We start from the raw sequence: 23,696 nt of genomic DNA on the forward strand, positions 1-23,696 counted from the left end.
CACAAATCAACAGCACAGGAGAAACCTCTGTTCGACCACAAATCAACATCACAAGAGAAACCTCTGCTAGATCCCAAGTCAGCAGCACAGGAGAAACCTCTGCTAGATCCCAAATCAACATCACAAGAGAAACCTCTGCTCGATCCCAAATCAACAGCACAAGAGAAACCTCTGCTAGACCCAAATCAACAGCACAGGAGAAACCTCTGCTAGATCCCAAATCAACATCACAAGAGAAACCTCTGCTCAACTCCAAATCAACATCACAGGAGAAACCTCTGCTAGACCCCAAATCAACAGCACAAGAGAAACCTCTGCTAGACCCAAATCAACATCACAAGAGAAACCTCTGCTAGACCCCAAATCAACAGCACAAGAGAAACCTCTGCTAGACCCAAATCAACAGCACAAGAGAAACTTCTGATGGACCCCAAATCAACATCACAAGAGAAACCTCTGCTGGACCCCAAATCAACATCACAAAAGAAACCTCTGTTCGATCCCAGATCAACAGCTCAAGAGAAACCTCTGCTGGACCCCAAATCAACAGCACAAGAGAAACCTCTGCTAGACCACAAATCAACAGCACAAGAGAAACCTCTGTTCGACCACAAATCAACATCACAAGAGAAACCTCTGCTAGTTCCCAATCAACAGCACAAGAGAAACCTCTGCTGGATCCCAAGTCAACAGCACAGGAGAAACCTCTGCTCGATCCCAAATCAACAGCACAAGAGAAACCTCTGCTAGACCCAAATCAACAGCACAAGAGAAACCTCTGCTAGATCCCAAATCAACATCACAAGAGAAACCTCTGCTAGACCTCAAATCAACAGCACAGGAGAAACCTCTGCTAGACCCCAAATCAACTGCACATGAGAAACCTGTGCTGGACCCCAAACCAACAGCAGAAGAGAATCCTCTGCTGGGCACCAAATCTAGAGCAGAAGAGAAACCTCTGCTCGACTCCAAATCAACAGCACAAGAGAAACCTCTGCTAGACCCCAAATCAACATCACAAGAGAAACCTCTGCTCGACCCCAAATCAACATCACCGGAGAAACCTCTGCTAGACCCCAAATCAACATCACCGGAGAAACCTCTGCTCGACCCCAAATCAACATCACCGGAGAAACCTCTGCTCGATCCCAGATCAACAGCTCAAGAGAAACCTCTGCTAGTCCCAAATCAACAGCACAAGAGAAACCTCTGCTAGTTCCCAATCAACAGCACAGGAGAAACCTCTGCTAGACCACAAATCAACAGCACAGGAGAAACCTCTGCTCGATCCCAAATCAACAGCACAAGAGAAACCTCTGCTATTTCCCAATCAACAGCACAAGAGAAAACTCTGCTAGACCCCAAACCAACAGCACGGGAGAATCCTCTGCTAGACCTCAAACCAACAGCACAAGAGAAACCTCTGCTAGACCTCAAATCAACAGCACAGGAGAAACCTCTGCTAGACCCCAAATCAACTGCACATGAGAAACCTCTGCTCGACCCCAAAACAACAGCGGAAGAGAATCCTCTGCTGGGCACCAAATCTAGAGCAGAAGAGAAACCTCTGCTCGACTCCAAATCAACAGCACAAGAGAAACCTCTGCTAGACCCCAAATCAACATCACAAGAGAAACCTCTGCTAGAGCTCAAATCAACAGCACAGGAGAAACCTCTGCTAGACCCCAAATCAACATCACAAGAGAAACCTCTGCTAGAGCTCAAATCAACAGCACAGGAGAAACCTCTGCTAGACCCCAAATCAACTGCACATGAGAAACCTCTGCTAGACCCCAAACCAACAACAGAAGAGAATCCGCTGCTGGGCACCAAATCTGGAGCAGAAGAGAAACCTCTGCTGGACCCGAATCAACATCACAGGAGAAACCTCTGCTAGACCCCAAATCAACATCACAAGAGATACCTCTGCTCGACCCCAAATCAACATCACCGGAGAAACCTCTGTTAGATCCCAAATCAACATCACAAGAGAAACATCTGCTGGACCCCAAATCAACAGCACAAGAGAAACCTCTGCCAGACCCCAAATCAACATCACAAGAGAAACCTCTGCTGGACCCCAAATCAACATCACAAGAGAAACCTCTGCTCGATCCCAGATCAACAGCTCAAGAGAAACCTCTGCTAGACCCCAAATCAACATCACAAGAGAAACCTCTGCTAGACCCCAAATCAACATCACAAGAGAAACCTCTGCTCGATCCCAAATCAACAGCACAAGAGAAACCTCTGCTAGACCCCAAATCAACATCACAAGAGAAACCTCTGCTAGACCCCAAATCAACATCACAAGAGAAACGTCTGCTCGATCCCAAATCAACAGCACAAGGGAAACCTCTGCTCGACTCCAAATCAACAGCACAAGAGAAACCTCTGCTCGACCCCAAATCAACAGCACAAGGGAAACCTCTGCTCGACTCCAAATCAACATCACCGGAGAAACCTCTGCTCGATCCCAAATCAACAGCACAAGGGAAACCTCTGCTCGACTCCAAATCAACAGCACAAGAGAAACCTCTGCTCGACCCCAAATCAACAGCTCAAGAGAAACCTCTTCTCGATCCCAAATCAACAGCACAAGGGAAACCTCTGCTGGAACTGAAATCAAAAGCACAAGAGAAACCTCTGCTACACCCCAAATCAACATCGCAAGAGAAACCTCTGCTCGACCCCAAATCAACATCACAAGAGAAACCTCTGCTAGACCCCAAATCAACATCACAAGAGAAACCTCTGCTCGACCCCAAATCAACAGCTCAAGAGAAACCTCTTCTCGATCCCAAATCAACAGCACAAGGGAAACCTCTGCTGGAACTGAAATCAAAAGCACAAGAGAAACCTCTGCTACACCCCAAATCAACATCGCAAGAGAAACCTCTGCTCGACCCCAAATCAACATCGCAAGAGAAACCTCTGCTCGACCCCAAATCAACATCACAAGAGAAACCACTGCTAGACCCCAAATCAACATCACAAGAGAAACCTCTGCTAGACCCCAAATCAACATCACAGGAGAAACTTTTGCGAGACCACAAATCAACATCACAAGAGAAACCTCTGCTCGATCCCAAATCAACAGCACAAGAGAAACCTCTGCTAGACCCAAATCAACATCACAAGAGAAACCTCTGCTCGATCCCAGATCAACAGCTCAAGAGAAACCTCTGCTAGACCCCAAATCAACATCACAAGAGAAACCTCTGCTAGTTCCCAAATTAACAGCACAAGAGAAACCTCTGCTTGTCCCAAATCAACAGCACAAGAGAAACCTCTGCTAGACCCCAAATCAACATCACAAGAGAAACCTCTGCTCGACCCCAAATCAACATCGCAAGAGAAACCTCTGCTCGACCCCAAATCAACATCACAAGAGAAACCTCTGCTAGACCCCAAATCAACATCACAAGAGAAACCTCTGCTGGACCCCAAATCAACATCACAAGACAAACCTCTGCTCGATCCCAGATCAACAGCTCAAGAGAAACCTCTGCTAGTCCCAAATCAACAGCACAAGAGAAAACTCTGCTAGATCCCAAATCAACATCACAAGAGAAACCTCTGCTAGACCCCAAATCAACAGCACAAGAGAAACCTCTGCTCGACCCCAAATCAACATCACAAGAGAAACCTCTGCTCGATCCCAGATCAACAGCTCAAGAGAAACCTCTGCTAGTCCCAAATCAACAGGATAAGAGAAACCTCTGCTAGACCACAAATCAACATCACAGGAGAAACCTCTGCGAGAGCCAAATCAACAGCACAAGAGAAACCTCTGCTGGACCCCAAATCAACATCACCAGAGAAACCTCTGCTTGTCCCAAATCAACAGCACAAGAGAAACCTCTGCGAGACCACAAATCAACAGCACAAGAGAAACCTCTGCTCGTCCCAAATCAACAGCACAAGAGAAACCTCTGCTCGACCCCAAATCAACGTCGCAGGAGAAACCTCTGCTCGACCCCAAATCAACATTACCGGAGAAACCTCTGCTAGACATCAAATCAACATCACCAGAGAAACCTCTGCTAGTCCCAAATCAACAGCACAAGAGAAACCTCTGCTAGACCCCAAATCAACATCACAAGAGAAACCTCTGCTCGATCCCAAATCAACGTCGCAGGAGAAACCTCTGCTCGACCCCAAATCAACATTACCGGAGAAACCTCTGCAAGACATCAAATCAACATCACCAGAGAAACCTCTGCTAGACCACAAATCTACATCACCAGAGAAACCTCTGCTCGTCCCAAATCAACTGCACAAGAGAAACCTCTGTTCGACCACAAATCAACATCACAAGAGAAACCTCTGCTAGTTCCCAATCAACAGCACAAGAGAAACCTCTGCTAGACCACAAATCAACATCACCAGAGAAACCTCTGCTCGTCCCAAATCAACTGCACAAGAGAAACCTCTGTTCGACCACAAATCAACAGCACAAGAGAAACCTCTGCTAGACCACAAATCAACAGCACAAGAGAAACCTCTGCTACTTCCCAAGTCAACAGCACTAGAGAAACCTCTGCTGATCCCAAATCAACAGCACAAGAGAAACCTCTGCTAGACCCAAACCAACAGCACAAGAGAAACTTCTGTTCGACCACAAATCAACATCACAAGAGAAACCTCTGCTCGACCCAAATCAACAGCACAAGAGAAACCTCTGTTCGACCACAAATCAACATCACAAGAGAAACCTCTGCTAGATCCCAAGTCAACAGCACAAGAGAAACCTCTGCTGGACCCCAAATCAACATCACAAGGGAAACCTCTGCTGGAACTCAAATCAACAGCACAAGAGAAACCTCTGCTCAACTCCAAATCAACAGCACAAGAGAAACCTCTGCTAGTTCCCAATCAACAGCACAAGAGAAACCTCTGCTAGACCCCAAATCAACATCACCAGAGAAACCTCTGCTAGACCACAAATCAACATCACCAGAGAAACCTCTGCTAGACCCCAAATCAACAGCACAAGAGAAACCTCTGCTAGACCACAAATCAACATCACCAGAGAAACCTCTGCTCGTCCCAAATCAACAGCACAAGAGAAACCTCTGCTAGACCACAAATCAACAGCACAAGAGAAACCTCTGCTCAACTCCAAATCAACAGCACAAGAGAAACCTCTGCTAGACCACAAATCAACATCACAAGAGAAACCTCTGCTAGACCCAAATCAACATCACAAGAGAAACCTCTACGAGACCCCAAACAACATCACAAGAGAAACCTCTGCTCGACCCCAAATCAACATCACAGGAGAAACCTCTGCTCGATCCCAAATCAACAGCACAAGAGAAACCTCTGCTGGACCCCAAATCAACATCACAAGGGAAACCTCTGCTGGAACTCAAATCAACAGCACAAGAGAAACCTCTGCTCAACTCCAAATCAACAGCACAAGAGAAACCTCTGCTGGACCCAAATCAACATCACAAGAGAAACCTCTGCTGGACCCAAACAACATCACAAGAGAAACCTCTGCTCGACCCCAAATCAACATCACAGGAGAAACCTCTGCTCGACCCCAAATCAACATCACAGGAGAAACCTCTGCTCGACCCCAAGTCAACATCACAAGAGAAACCTCTGCTCGATCCCAAGTCAACAGCACAAGAGAAACCTCTGCTAGTTCCCAATCAACATCACAAGAGAAACCTCTGCTAGACCACAAATCAACATCACAGGATAAACCTCTGCTAGACCACAAATCAACATCACAAGAGAAACCTCTGCTAGACCTCGAATCAACAGCACAAGAGAAACCTCTGCTGGACCTCAAATCAACAGCACAGGAGAAACCTCTGCCAGACCCCAAATCAACATCACAAGAGAAACCTCTGCTGGACCTCAAATCAACTGCACATGAGAAACCTCTGCTGGACCCCAAATCAACAGCACAAGAGAAACCTCTGCTGGACCCCAAATCAACAGCACAAGAGAAACCTCTGCTGGACCTCAAATCAACAGCACAGGAGAAACCTCTGCCAGACCCCAAATCAACAGCACAAGAGAAACCTCTGCTGGACCTCAAATCAACTGCACATGAGAAACCTCTGCTGGACCCCAAATCAACAGCACAAGAGAAACCTCTGCTGGACCTCAAATCAACAGCACAGGAGAAACCTCTGCTAGACCTCGAATCAACAGCACAAGAGAAACCTCTGCTGGACCTCAAATCAACAGCACAGGAGAAACCTCTGCCAGACCCCAAATCAACAGCACAAGAGAAACCTCTGCTAGACCCCAAATCAACATCACAAGAGAAACCTCTGCTAGAGCTCAAATCAACAGCACAGGAGAAACCTCTGCTAGACCCCAAATCAACATCACAAGAGAAACCTCTGCTAGAGCTCAAATCAACAGCACAGGAGAAACCTCTGCTAGACCCCAAATCAACTGCACATGAGAAACCTCTGCTAGACCCCAAACCAACAACAGAAGAGAATCCGCTGCTGGGCACCAAATCTGGAGCAGAAGAGAAACCTCTGCTGGACCCGAATCAACATCACAGGAGAAACCTCTGCTAGACCCCAAATCAACATCACAAGAGATACCTCTGCTCGACCCCAAATCAACATCACCGGAGAAACCTCTGTTAGATCCCAAATCAACATCACAAGAGAAACATCTGCTGGACCCCAAATCAACAGCACAAGAGAAACCTCTGCCAGACCCCAAATCAACATCACAAGAGAAACCTCTGCTGGACCCCAAATCAACATCACAAGAGAAACCTCTGCTCGATCCCAGATCAACAGCTCAAGAGAAACCTCTGCTAGACCCCAAATCAACATCACAAGAGAAACCTCTGCTAGACCCCAAATCAACATCACAAGAGAAACCTCTGCTCGATCCCAAATCAACAGCACAAGAGAAACCTCTGCTAGACCCCAAATCAACATCACAAGAGAAACCTCTGCTAGACCCCAAATCAACATCACAAGAGAAACGTCTGCTCGATCCCAAATCAACAGCACAAGGGAAACCTCTGCTCGACTCCAAATCAACAGCACAAGAGAAACCTCTGCTCGACCCCAAATCAACAGCACAAGGGAAACCTCTGCTCGACTCCAAATCAACATCACCGGAGAAACCTCTGCTCGATCCCAAATCAACAGCACAAGGGAAACCTCTGCTCGACTCCAAATCAACAGCACAAGAGAAACCTCTGCTCGACCCCAAATCAACAGCTCAAGAGAAACCTCTTCTCGATCCCAAATCAACAGCACAAGGGAAACCTCTGCTGGAACTGAAATCAAAAGCACAAGAGAAACCTCTGCTACACCCCAAATCAACATCGCAAGAGAAACCTCTGCTCGACCCCAAATCAACATCACAAGAGAAACCTCTGCTAGACCCCAAATCAACATCACAAGAGAAACCTCTGCTCGACCCCAAATCAACAGCTCAAGAGAAACCTCTTCTCGATCCCAAATCAACAGCACAAGGGAAACCTCTGCTGGAACTGAAATCAAAAGCACAAGAGAAACCTCTGCTACACCCCAAATCAACATCGCAAGAGAAACCTCTGCTCGACCCCAAATCAACATCGCAAGAGAAACCTCTGCTCGACCCCAAATCAACATCACAAGAGAAACCTCTGCTAGACCCCAAATCAACATCACAAGAGAAACCTCTGCTAGACCCCAAATCAACATCACAGGAGAAACTTTTGCGAGACCACAAATCAACATCACAAGAGAAACCTCTGCTCGATCCCAAATCAACAGCACAAGAGAAACCTCTGCTAGACCCAAATCAACATCACAAGAGAAACCTCTGCTCGATCCCAGATCAACAGCTCAAGAGAAACCTCTGCTAGACCCCAAATCAACATCACAAGAGAAACCTCTGCTAGTTCCCAAATTAACAGCACAAGAGAAACCTCTGCTTGTCCCAAATCAACAGCACAAGAGAAACCTCTGCTAGACCCCAAATCAACATCACAAGAGAAACCTCTGCTCGACCCCAAATCAACATCGCAAGAGAAACCTCTGCTCGACCCCAAATCAACATCACAAGAGAAACCTCTGCTAGACCCCAAATCAACATCACAAGAGAAACCTCTGCTGGACCCCAAATCAACATCACAAGACAAACCTCTGCTCGATCCCAGATCAACAGCTCAAGAGAAACCTCTGCTAGTCCCAAATCAACAGCACAAGAGAAAACTCTGCTAGATCCCAAATCAACATCACAAGAGAAACCTCTGCTAGACCCCAAATCAACAGCACAAGAGAAACCTCTGCTCGACCCCAAATCAACATCACAAGAGAAACCTCTGCTCGATCCCAGATCAACAGCTCAAGAGAAACCTCTGCTAGTCCCAAATCAACAGGATAAGAGAAACCTCTGCTAGACCACAAATCAACATCACAGGAGAAACCTCTGCGAGAGCCAAATCAACAGCACAAGAGAAACCTCTGCTGGACCCCAAATCAACATCACCAGAGAAACCTCTGCTTGTCCCAAATCAACAGCACAAGAGAAACCTCTGCGAGACCACAAATCAACAGCACAAGAGAAACCTCTGCTCGTCCCAAATCAACAGCACAAGAGAAACCTCTGCTCGACCCCAAATCAACGTCGCAGGAGAAACCTCTGCTCGACCCCAAATCAACATTACCGGAGAAACCTCTGCTAGACATCAAATCAACATCACCAGAGAAACCTCTGCTAGTCCCAAATCAACAGCACAAGAGAAACCTCTGCTAGACCCCAAATCAACATCACAAGAGAAACCTCTGCTCGATCCCAAATCAACGTCGCAGGAGAAACCTCTGCTCGACCCCAAATCAACATTACCGGAGAAACCTCTGCAAGACATCAAATCAACATCACCAGAGAAACCTCTGCTAGACCACAAATCTACATCACCAGAGAAACCTCTGCTCGTCCCAAATCAACTGCACAAGAGAAACCTCTGTTCGACCACAAATCAACATCACAAGAGAAACCTCTGCTAGTTCCCAATCAACAGCACAAGAGAAACCTCTGCTAGACCACAAATCAACATCACCAGAGAAACCTCTGCTCGTCCCAAATCAACTGCACAAGAGAAACCTCTGTTCGACCACAAATCAACAGCACAAGAGAAACCTCTGCTAGACCACAAATCAACAGCACAAGAGAAACCTCTGCTACTTCCCAAGTCAACAGCACTAGAGAAACCTCTGCTGATCCCAAATCAACAGCACAAGAGAAACCTCTGCTAGACCCAAACCAACAGCACAAGAGAAACTTCTGTTCGACCACAAATCAACATCACAAGAGAAACCTCTGCTCGACCCAAATCAACAGCACAAGAGAAACCTCTGTTCGACCACAAATCAACATCACAAGAGAAACCTCTGCTAGATCCCAAGTCAACAGCACAAGAGAAACCTCTGCTGGACCCCAAATCAACATCACAAGGGAAACCTCTGCTGGAACTCAAATCAACAGCACAAGAGAAACCTCTGCTCAACTCCAAATCAACAGCACAAGAGAAACCTCTGCTAGTTCCCAATCAACAGCACAAGAGAAACCTCTGCTAGACCCCAAATCAACATCACCAGAGAAACCTCTGCTAGACCACAAATCAACATCACCAGAGAAACCTCTGCTAGACCCCAAATCAACAGCACAAGAGAAACCTCTGCTAGACCACAAATCAACATCACCAGAGAAACCTCTGCTCGTCCCAAATCAACAGCACAAGAGAAACCTCTGCTAGACCACAAATCAACAGCACAAGAGAAACCTCTGCTCAACTCCAAATCAACAGCACAAGAGAAACCTCTGCTAGACCACAAATCAACATCACAAGAGAAACCTCTGCTAGACCCAAATCAACATCACAAGAGAAACCTCTACGAGACCCCAAACAACATCACAAGAGAAACCTCTGCTCGACCCCAAATCAACATCACAGGAGAAACCTCTGCTCGATCCCAAATCAACAGCACAAGAGAAACCTCTGCTGGACCCCAAATCAACATCACAAGGGAAACCTCTGCTGGAACTCAAATCAACAGCACAAGAGAAACCTCTGCTCAACTCCAAATCAACAGCACAAGAGAAACCTCTGCTGGACCCAAATCAACATCACAAGAGAAACCTCTGCTGGACCCAAACAACATCACAAGAGAAACCTCTGCTCGACCCCAAATCAACATCACAGGAGAAACCTCTGCTCGACCCCAAATCAACATCACAGGAGAAACCTCTGCTCGACCCCAAGTCAACATCACAAGAGAAACCTCTGCTCGATCCCAAGTCAACAGCACAAGAGAAACCTCTGCTAGTTCCCAATCAACATCACAAGAGAAACCTCTGCTAGACCACAAATCAACATCACAGGATAAACCTCTGCTAGACCACAAATCAACATCACAAGAGAAACCTCTGCTAGACCTCGAATCAACAGCACAAGAGAAACCTCTGCTGGACCTCAAATCAACAGCACAGGAGAAACCTCTGCCAGACCCCAAATCAACATCACAAGAGAAACCTCTGCTGGACCTCAAATCAACTGCACATGAGAAACCTCTGCTGGACCCCAAATCAACAGCACAAGAGAAACCTCTGCTGGACCCCAAATCAACAGCACAAGAGAAACCTCTGCTGGACCTCAAATCAACAGCACAGGAGAAACCTCTGCCAGACCCCAAATCAACAGCACAAGAGAAACCTCTGCTGGACCTCAAATCAACTGCACATGAGAAACCTCTGCTGGACCCCAAATCAACAGCACAAGAGAAACCTCTGCTGGACCTCAAATCAACAGCACAGGAGAAACCTCTGCTAGACCTCGAATCAACAGCACAAGAGAAACCTCTGCTGGACCTCAAATCAACAGCACAGGAGAAACCTCTGCCAGACCCCAAATCAACTGCACATGAGAAACCTCTGCTGGACCCCAAATCAACAGCACAAGAGAAACCTCTGCTGGAACCAAAATCAACATCACAAGAGAAACCTCTGCTTGTCCCAAATCAACAGCAGAAGAGAAACATCTGCTAGACCCCAAATCAACATCACAAGAGAAACCTCTGCTAGACCACAAATCAACATCACAAGAGAAACCTCTGCTAGACCCCAAATCAACATCACAAGAGAAACCTCTGCTGGGCACCAAATCTAGAGCAGAAGAGAAACCTCTGCTCAACTCCAAATCAACAGCACAAGAGAAACCTCTACTAGACCCCAAATCAACAGCACAAGAGAAACCTCTTCTCGATCCCAAATCAACAGCACAAGGGAAACCTCTGCTGGAACTCAAATCAACATCACAAAAGAAACATCTGCTAGACCCCAAATCAACATCACTGGAGAAACCTCTGCTAGACCCCAAATCAACAGCACAAGAGAAACCTCTGCTGGACCCCAAATCAACATCACAAGAGAAACCTCTGCTAGTTCCCAATCAACAGCACAAGAGAAACCTCTGCTAGTTCCCAAGTCAAGAGCACTAGAGAAACCTCTGCTGATCCCAAATCAACATCACAAGAGAAACCTCTGCTAGACCACAAATCAACAGCACAAGAGAAACCTCTGCTAGTTCCCAAGTCAACAGCACAAGAGAAACCTCTGCTGGACCCCAAATCAACATCACAAGAGAAACCTCTGCTGGACCCCAAATCAACATCACAAGAGAAACCTCTGCTCGATCCCAGATCAACAGCTCAAGAGAAACCTCTGCTAGACCACAAATCAACATCACAAGAGAAACCTCTGCTAGACCACAAATCAACATCACAAGAGAAACCTCTGCTAGACCCCAAATCAACTGCACATGAGAAACCTCTGCTAGACACCAAATCAACATCACAAGAGAAACCTCTGCTCGATCCCAAATCAACATCACAAGAGAAACCTCTGCTCGATCCCAAATCAACTGCACATGAGAAACCTCTGCTAGACACCAAATCAACATCACAAGAGAAACCTCTGCTCGATCCCAGATCAACATCACAAGAGAAACCTCTGCTAGTTCCCAATCAACAGCACAAGAGATACCTCTGCTAGACCTCAAATCAACTGCACAAGAGAAACCTCTGTTCGACCACAAATCAACATCACAAGAGAAACCTCTGCTCGATCCCAGATCAACAGCTCAAGAGAAACCTCTGCTAGACCCCAAATCAACATCACAAGAGAAACCTCTGCTAGACCACAAATCAACATCACAAGAGAAACCTCTGCTGGACCCCAAATCAACTGCACATGAGAAACCTCTGCTAGACACCAAATCAACATCACAAGAGAAACCTCAGCTCGACCCCAAATCAACATCACAAGAGAAACCTCTGCTGGGCACCAAATCTAGAGCAGAAGAGAAACCTCTGCTCGACTCCAAATCAACAGCACAAGAGAAACCTCTGCTAGACCCCAAATCAACATCACAAGAGAAATCTCTGCTAGTTCCCAATCAACAGCACAAGAGAAACCTCTGCGAGACCACAAATCAACATCACCAGAGAAACCTCTGCTCGTCCCAAATCAACAGCACAAGAGAAACCTCTGCTCGACCCCAAATCAACGTCGCAGGAGAAACCTCTGCTCGACCCCAAATCAACATTACCGGAGAAACCTCTGCTAGACATCAAATCAACATCACCACAGAAACCTCTGCTTGTCCCAAATCAACATCACAAGAGAAATCTCTGCTAGTTCCCAATCAACAGCACAAGAGAAACCTCTGCTCGTCCCAAATCAACAGCACAAGAGAAACCTCTGCTCGACCCCAAATCAACAGCACAAGAGAAACCTCTGCTAGACCCCAAATCAACATCACAAGAGAAATCTCTGCTAGACCCCAAATCAACATCACAAGAGAAATCTCTGCTAGTTCCCAATCAACAGCACAAGAGAAACCTCTGCTCGTCCCAAATCAACAGCACAAGAGAAACCTCTGCTCGACCCCAAATCAACATCACAAGAGAAACCTCTGCTAGTTCCCAAATCAACAGCACAAGAGAAACCTCTGCTCGACCCCAAATCAACAGCACAAGAGAAACCTCTGCTAGACCTCAAATCAACAGCACAGGAGAAACCTCTGCTAGACCCAAATCAACAGCACAAGAGAAACCTCTGCTAGACCCAAATCAACTGCACATGAGAAACCTCTGCTGGACCCCAAATCAACATCACAAGAGAAACCTCTGCTAGACCCAAATCAACAGCACAAGAGAAACCTCTGCTAGACCCAAATCAACTGCACATGAGAAACCTCTGCTGGACCCCAAATCAACATCACAAGAGAAACCTCTGCTAGACCCAAATCAACAGCACAAGAGAAACCTCTGCTAGACCCAAATCAACTGCACAAGAGAAACCTCTGCTGGAACCCAAATCAACATCACAAGAGAAACCTCTGCTAGTTCCCAAATTAACAGCACAAGAGAAACCTCTGCTAGTTCCCAAATCAACTGCACAAGAGAAACCTCTGCTGGAACCCAAATCAACAGCAGAAGAGAAACCTCTGCTGGAACCCAAATCAACAGCACAAGAGAAACCTCTGCTAGACCTCAAATCAACAGCACAGGAGAAACCTCTGCCAGACCCCAAATCAACTGCACATGAGAAACCTCTGCTGGACCCCAAATCAACAGCACAAGAGAATCCTCTGCTAGACCCAAATCAACTGCACAAGAGAAACCTCTGCTGGAACCCAAATCAACATCACAAGAGAAACCTCTGCTAGTTCCCAAATCAACTGCACAAGAGAAACCTCTGCTGGAACCCAAATCAACAGCAGAAGAGAAACCTCTGCTGGAACCCAAATCAACAGCACAAGAGAAACCTCTGCTAGACCCAAATCAACTGCACAAGAGAAACCTCTGCTGGAACCCAAATCAACATCACAAGAGAAACCTCTGCTAGTTCCCAAATTAACAGCACAAGAGAAACCTCTGCTGGAACCCAAATCAACATCACAAGAGAAACCTCTGCTAGTTCCCAAATCAACAGCACAAGAGAAACCTCTGCTAGACCCAAATCAACTGCACAAGAGAAACCTCTGCTAGTTCCCAAATCAACTGCACAAGAGAAACCTCTGCTGGAACCCAAATCAACAGCACAAGAGAAACCTCTGCTAGTTCCCAATCAACATCACAAGAGAAACCTCTGCTAGACCCCAAATCAACATCACAAGAGAAACCTCTGCTAGACCCCAAATCAACAGCACAAGAGAAACCTCTGCTAGACCCCAAATCAACATCACAAGAGAAACCTCTGCTAGACCCCAAATCAACATCACAAGAGAAACCTCTGCTAGACCCCAAATCAACATCACAAGAGAAACCTCTGCTAGACCCCAAATCAACAGCACAAGAGAAACCTCTGCTCGACTCCAAATCAACAGCACAAGAGAAACCTCTGCTAGACCCCAAATCAACAGCTCAAGAGAAACCTCTTCTCGATCCCAAATCAACAGCACAAGGGAAACCTCTGCTGGAACTGAAATCAAAAGCACAAGAGAAACCTCTGCTACACCCCAAATCAACATCGCAAGAGAAACCTCTGCTCGACCCCAAATCAACATCACAAGAGAAACCTCTGCTAGACCCCAAATCAACATCACAAGAGAAACCTCCGCTCGATCCCAAATCAACAACACAAGAGAAATCTCTGCTCGACCGCAAATCAACATCACCGGAGAAACCTCTGCTCGATCCCAATTCAACATCACAAGAGAAACCTCTGCTAGACCCCAAATCAACAGCACAAGAGAAACCTCTGCTCGACCCCAAATCAACATCACAAGAGAAACCTCTGCTGGACCCCAAATCAACATCACAAGACAAACCTCTGCTCGATCCCAGATCAACAGCTCAAGAGAAACCTCTGCTAGACCACAAATCAACATCACAAGAGAAACCTCTGCTAGACCCCAAATCAACAGCACAAGAGAAACCTCTGCTAGACCCCAAATCAACAGCACAAGAGAAACCTCTGCTAGACCCCAAATCAACAGCACAAGAGAAACCTCTGCTAGATCCCAAATCAACATCACAAGAGAAACCTCTGCTAGACCCCAAATCAACAGCACAAGAGAAACCTCTGCTCGACCCCAAATCAACATCACAGGAGAAACCTCTGCTCGATCCCAGATCAACAGCTCAAGAGAAACCTCTGCTAGTCCCAAATCAACAGCATAAGAGAAACCTCTGCGAGACCACAAATCAACAGCACAGGAGAAACCTCTGCGAGACCCAAATCAACAGCACAAGAGAAACCTCTGTTCGACCACAAATCAACATCACAAGAGAAACCTCTGCTGGAACTGAAATCAACAGCACAAGAGAAACCTCTGCTCAACTCCAAATCAACAGCACAAGAGAAACCTCTGCTGGACCCCAAATCAACATCACAAGGGAAACCTCTGCTGGATCTCAAATCCACAGCACAAGAGAAACCTCTGCTAGACTCCAAATCAACATCACAAGAAAAACCTCTGCTAGACCCCAAATCAACAGCACAAGAGAAACCTCTGCTCAACTCCAAATCAACAGCACAAGAGAAACCTCTGCTAGACCCCAAATCAACATCACAAGAGAAACCTCTGCTCGATCCCAGATCAACATCACAAGAGAAACCTCTGCTAGTTCCCAATCAACAGCACAAGAGATACCTCTGCTAGTTCCCAATCAACAGCACAAGAGATACCTCTGCTAGACCTCAAATCAACTGCACAAGAGAAACCTCTGTTCGACCACAAATCAACATCACAAGAGAAACCTCTGCTCGATCCCAGATCAACAGCTCAAGAGAAACCTCTGCTAGACCCCAAATCAACATCACAAGAGAAACCTCTGCTAGACCACAAATCAACATCACAAGAGAAACCTCTGCTGGACCCCAAATCAACTGCACATGAGAAACCTCTGCTAGACACCAAATCAACATCACAAGAGAAACCTCAGCTCGACCCCAAATCAACATCACAAGAGAAACCTCTGCTGGGCACCAAATCTAGAGCAGAAGAGAAACCTCTGCTCGACTCCAAATCAACAGCACAAGAGAAACCTCTGCTAGACCCCAAATCAACATCACAAGAGAAATCTCTGCTAGTTCCCAATCAACAGCACAAGAGAAACCTCTGCGAGACCACAAATCAACATCACCAGAGAAACCTCTGCTCGTCCCAAATCAACAGCACAAGAGAAACCTCTGCTCGACCCCAAATCAACGTCGCAGGAGAAACCTCTGCTCGACCCCAAATCAACATTACCGGAGAAACCTCTGCTAGACATCAAATCAACATCACCACAGAAACCTCTGCTTGTCCCAAATCAACATCACAAGAGAAATCTCTGCTAGTTCCCAATCAACAGCACAAGAGAAACCTCTGCTCGTCCCAAATCAACAGCACAAGAGAAACCTCTGCTCGACCCCAAATCAACAGCACAAGAGAAACCTCTGCTAGACCCCAAATCAACATCACAAGAGAAATCTCTGCTAGACCCCAAATCAACATCACAAGAGAAATCTCTGCTAGTTCCCAATCAACAGCACAAGAGAAACCTCTGCTCGTCCCAAATCAACAGCACAAGAGAAACCTCTGCTCGACCCCAAATCAACATCACAAGAGAAACCTCTGCTAGTTCCCAAATCAACAGCACAAGAGAAACCTCTGCTCGACCCCAAATCAACAGCACAAGAGAAACCTCTGCTAGACCTCAAATCAACAGCACAGGAGAAACCTCTGCTAGACCCAAATCAACAGCACAAGAGAAACCTCTGCTAGACCCAAATCAACTGCACATGAGAAACCTCTGCTGGACCCCAAATCAACATCACAAGAGAAACCTCTGCTAGACCCAAATCAACAGCACAAGAGAAACCTCTGCTAGACCCAAATCAACTGCACATGAGAAACCTCTGCTGGACCCCAAATCAACATCACAAGAGAAACCTCTGCTAGACCCAAATCAACAGCACAAGAGAAACCTCTGCTAGACCCAAATCAACTGCACAAGAGAAACCTCTGCTGGAACCCAAATCAACATCACAAGAGAAACCTCTGCTAGTTCCCAAATTAACAGCACAAGAGAAACCTCTGCTAGTTCCCAAATCAACTGCACAAGAGAAACCTCTGCTGGAACCCAAATCAACAGCAGAAGAGAAACCTCTGCTGGAACCCAAATCAACAGCACAAGAGAAACCTCTGCTAGACCTCAAATCAACAGCACAGGAGAAACCTCTGCCAGACCCCAAATCAACTGCACATGAGAAACCTCTGCTGGACCCCAAATCAACAGCACAAGAGAATCCTCTGCTAGACCCAAATCAACTGCACAAGAGAAACCTCTGCTGGAACCCAAATCAACATCACAAGAGAAACCTCTGCTAGTTCCCAAATCAACTGCACAAGAGAAACCTCTGCTGGAACCCAAATCAACAGCAGAAGAGAAACCTCTGCTGGAACCCAAATCAACAGCACAAGAGAAACCTCTGCTAGACCCAAATCAACTGCACAAGAGAAACCTCTGCTGGAACCCAAATCAACATCACAAGAGAAACCTCTGCTAGTTCCCAAATCAACAGCACAAGAGAAACCTCTGCTAGACCCAAATCAACTGCACAAGAGAAACCTCTGCTAGTTCCCAAATTAACAGCACAAGAGAAACCTCTGCTGGAACCCAAATCAACATCACAAGAGAAACCTCTGCTAGTTCCCAAATCAACAGCACAAGAGAAACCTCTGCTAGACCCAAATCAACTGCACAAGAGAAACCTCTGCTAGTTCCCAAATCAACTGCACAAGAGAAACCTCTGCTGGAACCCAAATCAACAGCACAAGAGAAACCTCTGCTAGTTCCCAATCAACATCACAAGAGAAACCTCTGCTAGACCCCAAATCAACATCACAAGAGAAACCTCTGCTAGACCCCAAATCAACAGCACAAGAGAAACCTCTGCTAGACCCCAAATCAACATCACAAGAGAAACCTCTGCTAGACCCCAAATCAACATCACAAGAGAAACCTCTGCTAGACCCCAAATCAACATCACAAGAGAAACCTCTGCTAGACCCCAAATCAACAGCACAAGAGAAACCTCTGCTCGACTCCAAATCAACAGCACAAGAGAAACCTCTGCTAGACCCCAAATCAACAGCTCAAGAGAAACCTCTTCTCGATCCCAAATCAACAGCACAAGGGAAACCTCTGCTGGAACTGAAATCAAAAGCACAAGAGAAACCTCTGCTACACCCCAAATCAACATCGCAAGAGAAACCTCTGCTCGACCCCAAATCAACATCACAAGAGAAACCTCTGCTAGACCCCAAATCAACATCACAAGAGAAACCTCCGCTCGATCCCAAATCAACAACACAAGAGAAATCTCTGCTCGACCGCAAATCAACATCACCGGAGAAACCTCTGCTCGATCCCAATTCAACATCACAAGAGAAACCTCTGCTAGACCCCAAATCAACAGCACAAGAGAAACCTCTGCTCGACCCCAAATCAACATCACAAGAGAAACCTCTGCTGGACCCCAAATCAACATCACAAGACAAACCTCTGCTCGATCCCAGATCAACAGCTCAAGAGAAACCTCTGCTAGACCACAAATCAACATCACAAGAGAAACCTCTGCTAGACCCCAAATCAACAGCACAAGAGAAACCTCTGCTAGACCCCAAATCAACAGCACAAGAGAAACCTCTGCTAGACCCCAAATCAACAGCACAAGAGAAACCTCTGCTAGATCCCAAATCAACATCACAAGAGAAACCTCTGCTAGACCCCAAATCAACAGCACAAGAGAAACCTCTGCTCGACCCCAAATCAACATCACAGGAGAAACCTCTGCTCGATCCCAGATCAACAGCTCAAGAGAAACCTCTGCTAGTCCCAAATCAACAGCATAAGAGAAACCTCTGCGAGACCACAAATCAACAGCACAGGAGAAACCTCTGCGAGACCCAAATCAACAGCACAAGAGAAACCTCTGTTCGACCACAAATCAACATCACAAGAGAAACCTCTGCTGGAACTGAAATCAACAGCACAAGAGAAACCTCTGCTCAACTCCAAATCAACAGCACAAGAGAAACCTCTGCTGGACCCCAAATCAACATCACAAGGGAAACCTCTGCTGGATCTCAAATCCACAGCACAAGAGAAACCTCTGCTAGACTCCAAATCAACATCACAAGAAAAACCTCTGCTAGACCCCAAATCAACAGCACAAGAGAAACCTCTGCTCAACTCCAAATCAACAGCACAAGAGAAACCTCTGCTAGACCCCAAATCAACATCACAAGAGAAACCTCTGCATGACCCCAAATCAACAGCACAAGAGAAACCTCTGCTCAACTCCAAATCAACAGCACAAGAGAAACCTCTGCTAGACCCCACATCAACATCACAGGAGAAACCTCTGCTAGACCCCAAATCAACAGCACAAGGGAAACCTCTGCTAGACCCCAAATCAACAGCACAAGAGAAACCTCTGCTCAACTCCAAATCAACAGCACAAGAGAAACCTCTACTAGACCCCAAATCAACAGCACAAGAGAAACCTCTTCTCGATCCCAAATCAACAGCACAAGGGATACCTCTGCTGGAACTCAAATCAACATCACAAAAGAAACATCTGCTAGACCCCAAATCAACATCACTGGAGAAACCTCTGCTAGATTCCAAATCAACAGCACAAGAGAAACCTCTGCTGGACCCCAAATCAACATCACAAGAGAAACCTCTGCTGGACCCCAAATCAACAGCACAAGAGAAACCTCTGCTCGATCCCAGATCAACAGCTCAAGAGAAACCTCTGCTAGTTCCCAATCAACAGCACAAGCAAACCTCTGCTAGACCTCAAATCAACTGCACAAGAGAAACCTCTGTTCGACCACAAATCAACATCACAAGAGAAACCTCTGCTAGTTCCCAATCAACAGCACAAGAGAAACCTCTGCTAGTTCCCAAGTCAACAGCACAAGAGAAACCTCTGCTGCACCCCAAATCAACATCACCAGAGAAACCTCTGCTAGTTCCCAATCAACAGCACAAGAGAAACCTCTGCTGCACCCCAAATCAACAGCACGGGAGAAACCTCTGCTAGACCTCAAATCAACAGCACAAGAGAAACCTCTGCTAGACCCCAAATCAACAGCACAAGAGAAACCTCTGCTAGATCCCAAATCAACATCACAAGAGAAACCTCTGCTAGACCCCAAATCAACAGCACAAGAGAAACCTCTGCTCGACCCCAAATCAACATCACAGGAGAAACCTCTGCTCGATCCCAGATCAACAGCTCAAGAGAAACCTCTGCTAGTCCCAAATCAACAGCATAAGAGAAACCTCTGCGAGACCACAAATCAACAGCACAGGAGAAACCTCTGCGAGACCCAAATCAACAGCACAAGAGAAACCTCTGTTCGACCACAAATCAACATCACAAGAGAAACCTCTGCTGGAACTGAAATCAACAGCACAAGAGAAACCTCTGCTCAACTCCAAATCAACAGCACAAGAGAAACCTCTGCTGGACCCCAAATCAACATCACAAGGGAAACCTCTGCTGGATCTCAAATCCACAGCACAAGAGAAACCTCTGCTAGACTCCAAATCAACATCACAAGAAAAACCTCTGCTAGACCCCAAATCAACAGCACAAGAGAAACCTCTGCTCAACTCCAAATCAACAGCACAAGAGAAACCTCTGCTAGACCCCAAATCAACATCACAAGAGAAACCTCTGCATGACCCCAAATCAACAGCACAAGAGAAACCTCTGCTCAACTCCAAATCAACAGCACAAGAGAAACCTCTGCTAGACCCCACATCAACATCACAGGAGAAACCTCTGCTAGACCCCAAATCAACAGCACAAGGGAAACCTCTGCTAGACCCCAAATCAACAGCACAAGAGAAACCTCTGCTCAACTCCAAATCAACAGCACAAGAGAAACCTCTACTAGACCCCAAATCAACAGCACAAGAGAAACCTCTTCTCGATCCCAAATCAACAGCACAAGGGATACCTCTGCTGGAACTCAAATCAACATCACAAAAGAAACATCTGCTAGACCCCAAATCAACATCACTGGAGAAACCTCTGCTAGATTCCAAATCAACAGCACAAGAGAAACCTCTGCTGGACCCCAAATCAACATCACAAGAGAAACCTCTGCTGGACCCCAAATCAACAGCACAAGAGAAACCTCTGCTCGATCCCAGATCAACAGCTCAAGAGAAACCTCTGCTAGTTCCCAATCAACAGCACAAGCAAACCTCTGCTAGACCTCAAATCAACTGCACAAGAGAAACCTCTGTTCGACCACAAATCAACATCACAAGAGAAACCTCTGCTAGTTCCCAATCAACAGCACAAGAGAAACCTCTGCTAGTTCCCAAGTCAACAGCACAAGAGAAACCTCTGCTGCACCCCAAATCAACAGCACGGGAGAAACCTCTGCTAGACCTCAAATCAACAGCACAAGAGAAACCTCTGCCAGACCCCAAATCAACTGCACATGAGAAACCTCTGCTGGGCACCAAATCGACAGCACAAGAGATACCTCTGCTCGACTCCAAATCAACAGCACAAGAGAAAGCTCTGCTAGTCCCCAAATCAACATCACAAGAGAAACCTCTGCTCGACCCCAAATCAACATTACCGGAGAAACCTCTGCTAGACATCAAATCAACATCACCAGAGAAACCTCTGCTAGTCCCAAATCAACAGCACAAGAGAAAACTCTGCTAGTTCCCAATCAACAGCACAAGAGAAACCTCTGCGAGACCACAAATCAACTTCACCAGAGAAACCTCTGCTCGTCCCAAATCAACAGCACAAGAGAAACCTCTGCGAGACCACAAATCAACTTCACCAGAGAAACCTCTGCTTGTCCCAAATCAACAGCACAAGAGAAACCTCTGCGAGACCACAAATCAACATCACCAGAGAAACCTCTGCTCGTCCCAAATCAACAGCACAAGAGAAACCTCTGCGAGACCACAAATCAACTTCACCAGAGAAACCTCTGTTAGACCCAAACCAACAGCACAAGAGAAACCTCTGTTCGACCTCAAATCAACATCACAAGAGAAACCTCTGTTCGACCCAAATCAACAGCACAAGAGAAACCTCTGTTCGACCACAAATCAACATCACAAGAGAAACCTCTGCTAGATCCCAAGTCAACAGCACAGGAGAAACCTCTGCTCGATCCCCAATCAACAGCACAAGAGAAACCTCTGCTAGACCCCAAATCAACATCACAGGGGAAACCTCTGCTGGAACTCAAATCAACAGCACAAGAGAAACCTCTGCTCAACTCCAAATCAACAGCACAAGAGAAACCTCTGCTAGACCCCAAATCAACATGACAAGAGAAACCTCTGCGAGACCCCAAATCAACATCACAAGAGAAACCTCTGCTAGACCCCAAATCTACAGCACAAGAGATACCTCTGCTCGACTCCAAATCAACAGCACAAGAGAAACCTCTGCTAGACCCAAATCAACATCACAGGAGAAACCTCTGCTCGACCCCAAATCAACATCACCGGAGAAACCTATGCTAGACCCCAAATCAACATCACCAGGGAAACCTCTGCTAGTCCCAAATCAACAGCACAAGAGAAACCTCTGCTAGACCACAAATCAACAGCACAGGAGAAACCTCTGCTAGACCCAAATCAACAGCACAAGAGAAACCTCTGTTCGACCACAAATCAACATCACAAGAGAAACCTCTGCTCGATCCCAAGTCAACAGCACAAGAGAAACCTCTGCTAGACCACAAATCAACAGCACAGGAGAAACCTCTGCTCGATCCCAAATCAACAGCACAAGAGAAACCTCTGCTAGACTCCAAATCAACAGCACAAGAGAAACGTCTTCTCGATCCCAAGTCAACAGCACAAGAGAAACCTCTGCTAGACCACAAATCAACAGCACAGGAGAAACCTCTGCTCGATCCCAAATCAACAGCACAGGAGAAACCTCTGCTAGACCCAAATCAACAGCACAAGAGAAACCTCTGTTCGACCACAAATCAACATCACAAGAGAAACCTCTGCTCGATCCCAAGTCAACAGCACAAGAGAAACCTCTGCTAGACCACAAATCAACAGCACAGGAGAAACCTCTGCTCGATCCCAAATCAACAGCACAAGAGAAACCTCTGCTAGACTCCAAATCAACATCACAAGAGAAACCTCTGCTCGATCCCAAGTCAACAGCACAAGAGAAACCTCTGCTAGACCACAAATCAACAGCACAAGAGAAACCTCTGCTAGACCACAAATCAACAGCACAAGAGAAACCTCTGCTAGACCACAAATCAACAGCACAGGAGAAACCTCTGCTAGACTCCAAATCAACAGCACAAGAGAAACGTCTTCTCGATCCCAAATCAACAGCACAAGGGAAACCTCTGCTGGAACTCAAATCAACATCACAAGAGAAACATCTGCTAGACCCCAAATCAACATCACAAGAGAAACCTCTGCTAGACCCCAAATCAACAGCACAAGAGAAACCTCTGCTCGACCCCAAATCATCATCACAAGAGAAACCTCTGCTCGACCCCAAATCATCATCACAAGAGAAACCTCTGCTCGATCCCAGATCAACAGCTCAAGAGAAACCTCTTCTCGATCCCAAATCAACATCACAAGAGAAACCTCTGCTAGTTCCCAATCAACAGCACAAGA

General features: G+C 46.4%; 1 protein-coding gene across 1 annotated transcript; it reads left to right on the forward strand.

Moving 5' to 3' along the window:
- Positions 1 to 423: 423 nt before the first annotated feature.
- Positions 424 to 22,347, forward strand: LOC137345846 (serine/arginine repetitive matrix protein 5-like). The gene is made up of 21 exons (XM_068009095.1): positions 424 to 585; positions 809 to 996; positions 1,303 to 1,605; positions 1,791 to 2,036; positions 4,107 to 4,295; positions 4,458 to 4,615; positions 5,158 to 5,294; positions 6,448 to 6,621; positions 8,799 to 8,952; positions 9,115 to 9,220; positions 10,940 to 11,225; positions 12,253 to 12,391; positions 14,411 to 14,733; positions 15,904 to 16,042; positions 18,133 to 18,436; positions 19,779 to 19,912; positions 20,501 to 20,624; positions 21,213 to 21,346; positions 21,434 to 21,665; positions 21,756 to 22,091; positions 22,260 to 22,347. Exons 1-21 carry the CDS (start codon positions 424 to 426, stop codon positions 22,345 to 22,347), a joined length of 4,056 nt encoding a protein of 1,351 aa, XP_067865196.1.
- Positions 22,348 to 23,696: the final 1,349 nt, after the last annotated feature.

The sequence above is a fragment of the Heterodontus francisci genome, chromosome 29 (genome assembly GCF_036365525.1).
Source record: "Heterodontus francisci isolate sHetFra1 chromosome 29, sHetFra1.hap1, whole genome shotgun sequence".
NCBI lineage: Eukaryota > Metazoa > Chordata > Chondrichthyes > Heterodontiformes > Heterodontidae > Heterodontus > Heterodontus francisci.

What these genes read in the sequence shown, in the direction of transcription:
- LOC137345846 (XM_068009095.1), top strand. Translation starts at nt 424, where the DNA reads ATGGACCCCAAATCAACATCACAAGAGAAACCTCTGCTGGACCCCAAA. An exon ending in ACATCACCGGAGAAACCTCT is followed by an intron (nt 6,622 to 8,798) that starts GTTAGATCCCAA and finishes TCAACGTCGCAG; the next exon opens with GAGAAACCTCTGCTCGACCC. An exon ending in ACATCACAAGAGAAACCTCT is followed by an intron (nt 18,437 to 19,778) that starts GCTAGACCCCAA and finishes GCTCGATCCCAG; the next exon opens with ATCAACAGCTCAAGAGAAAC.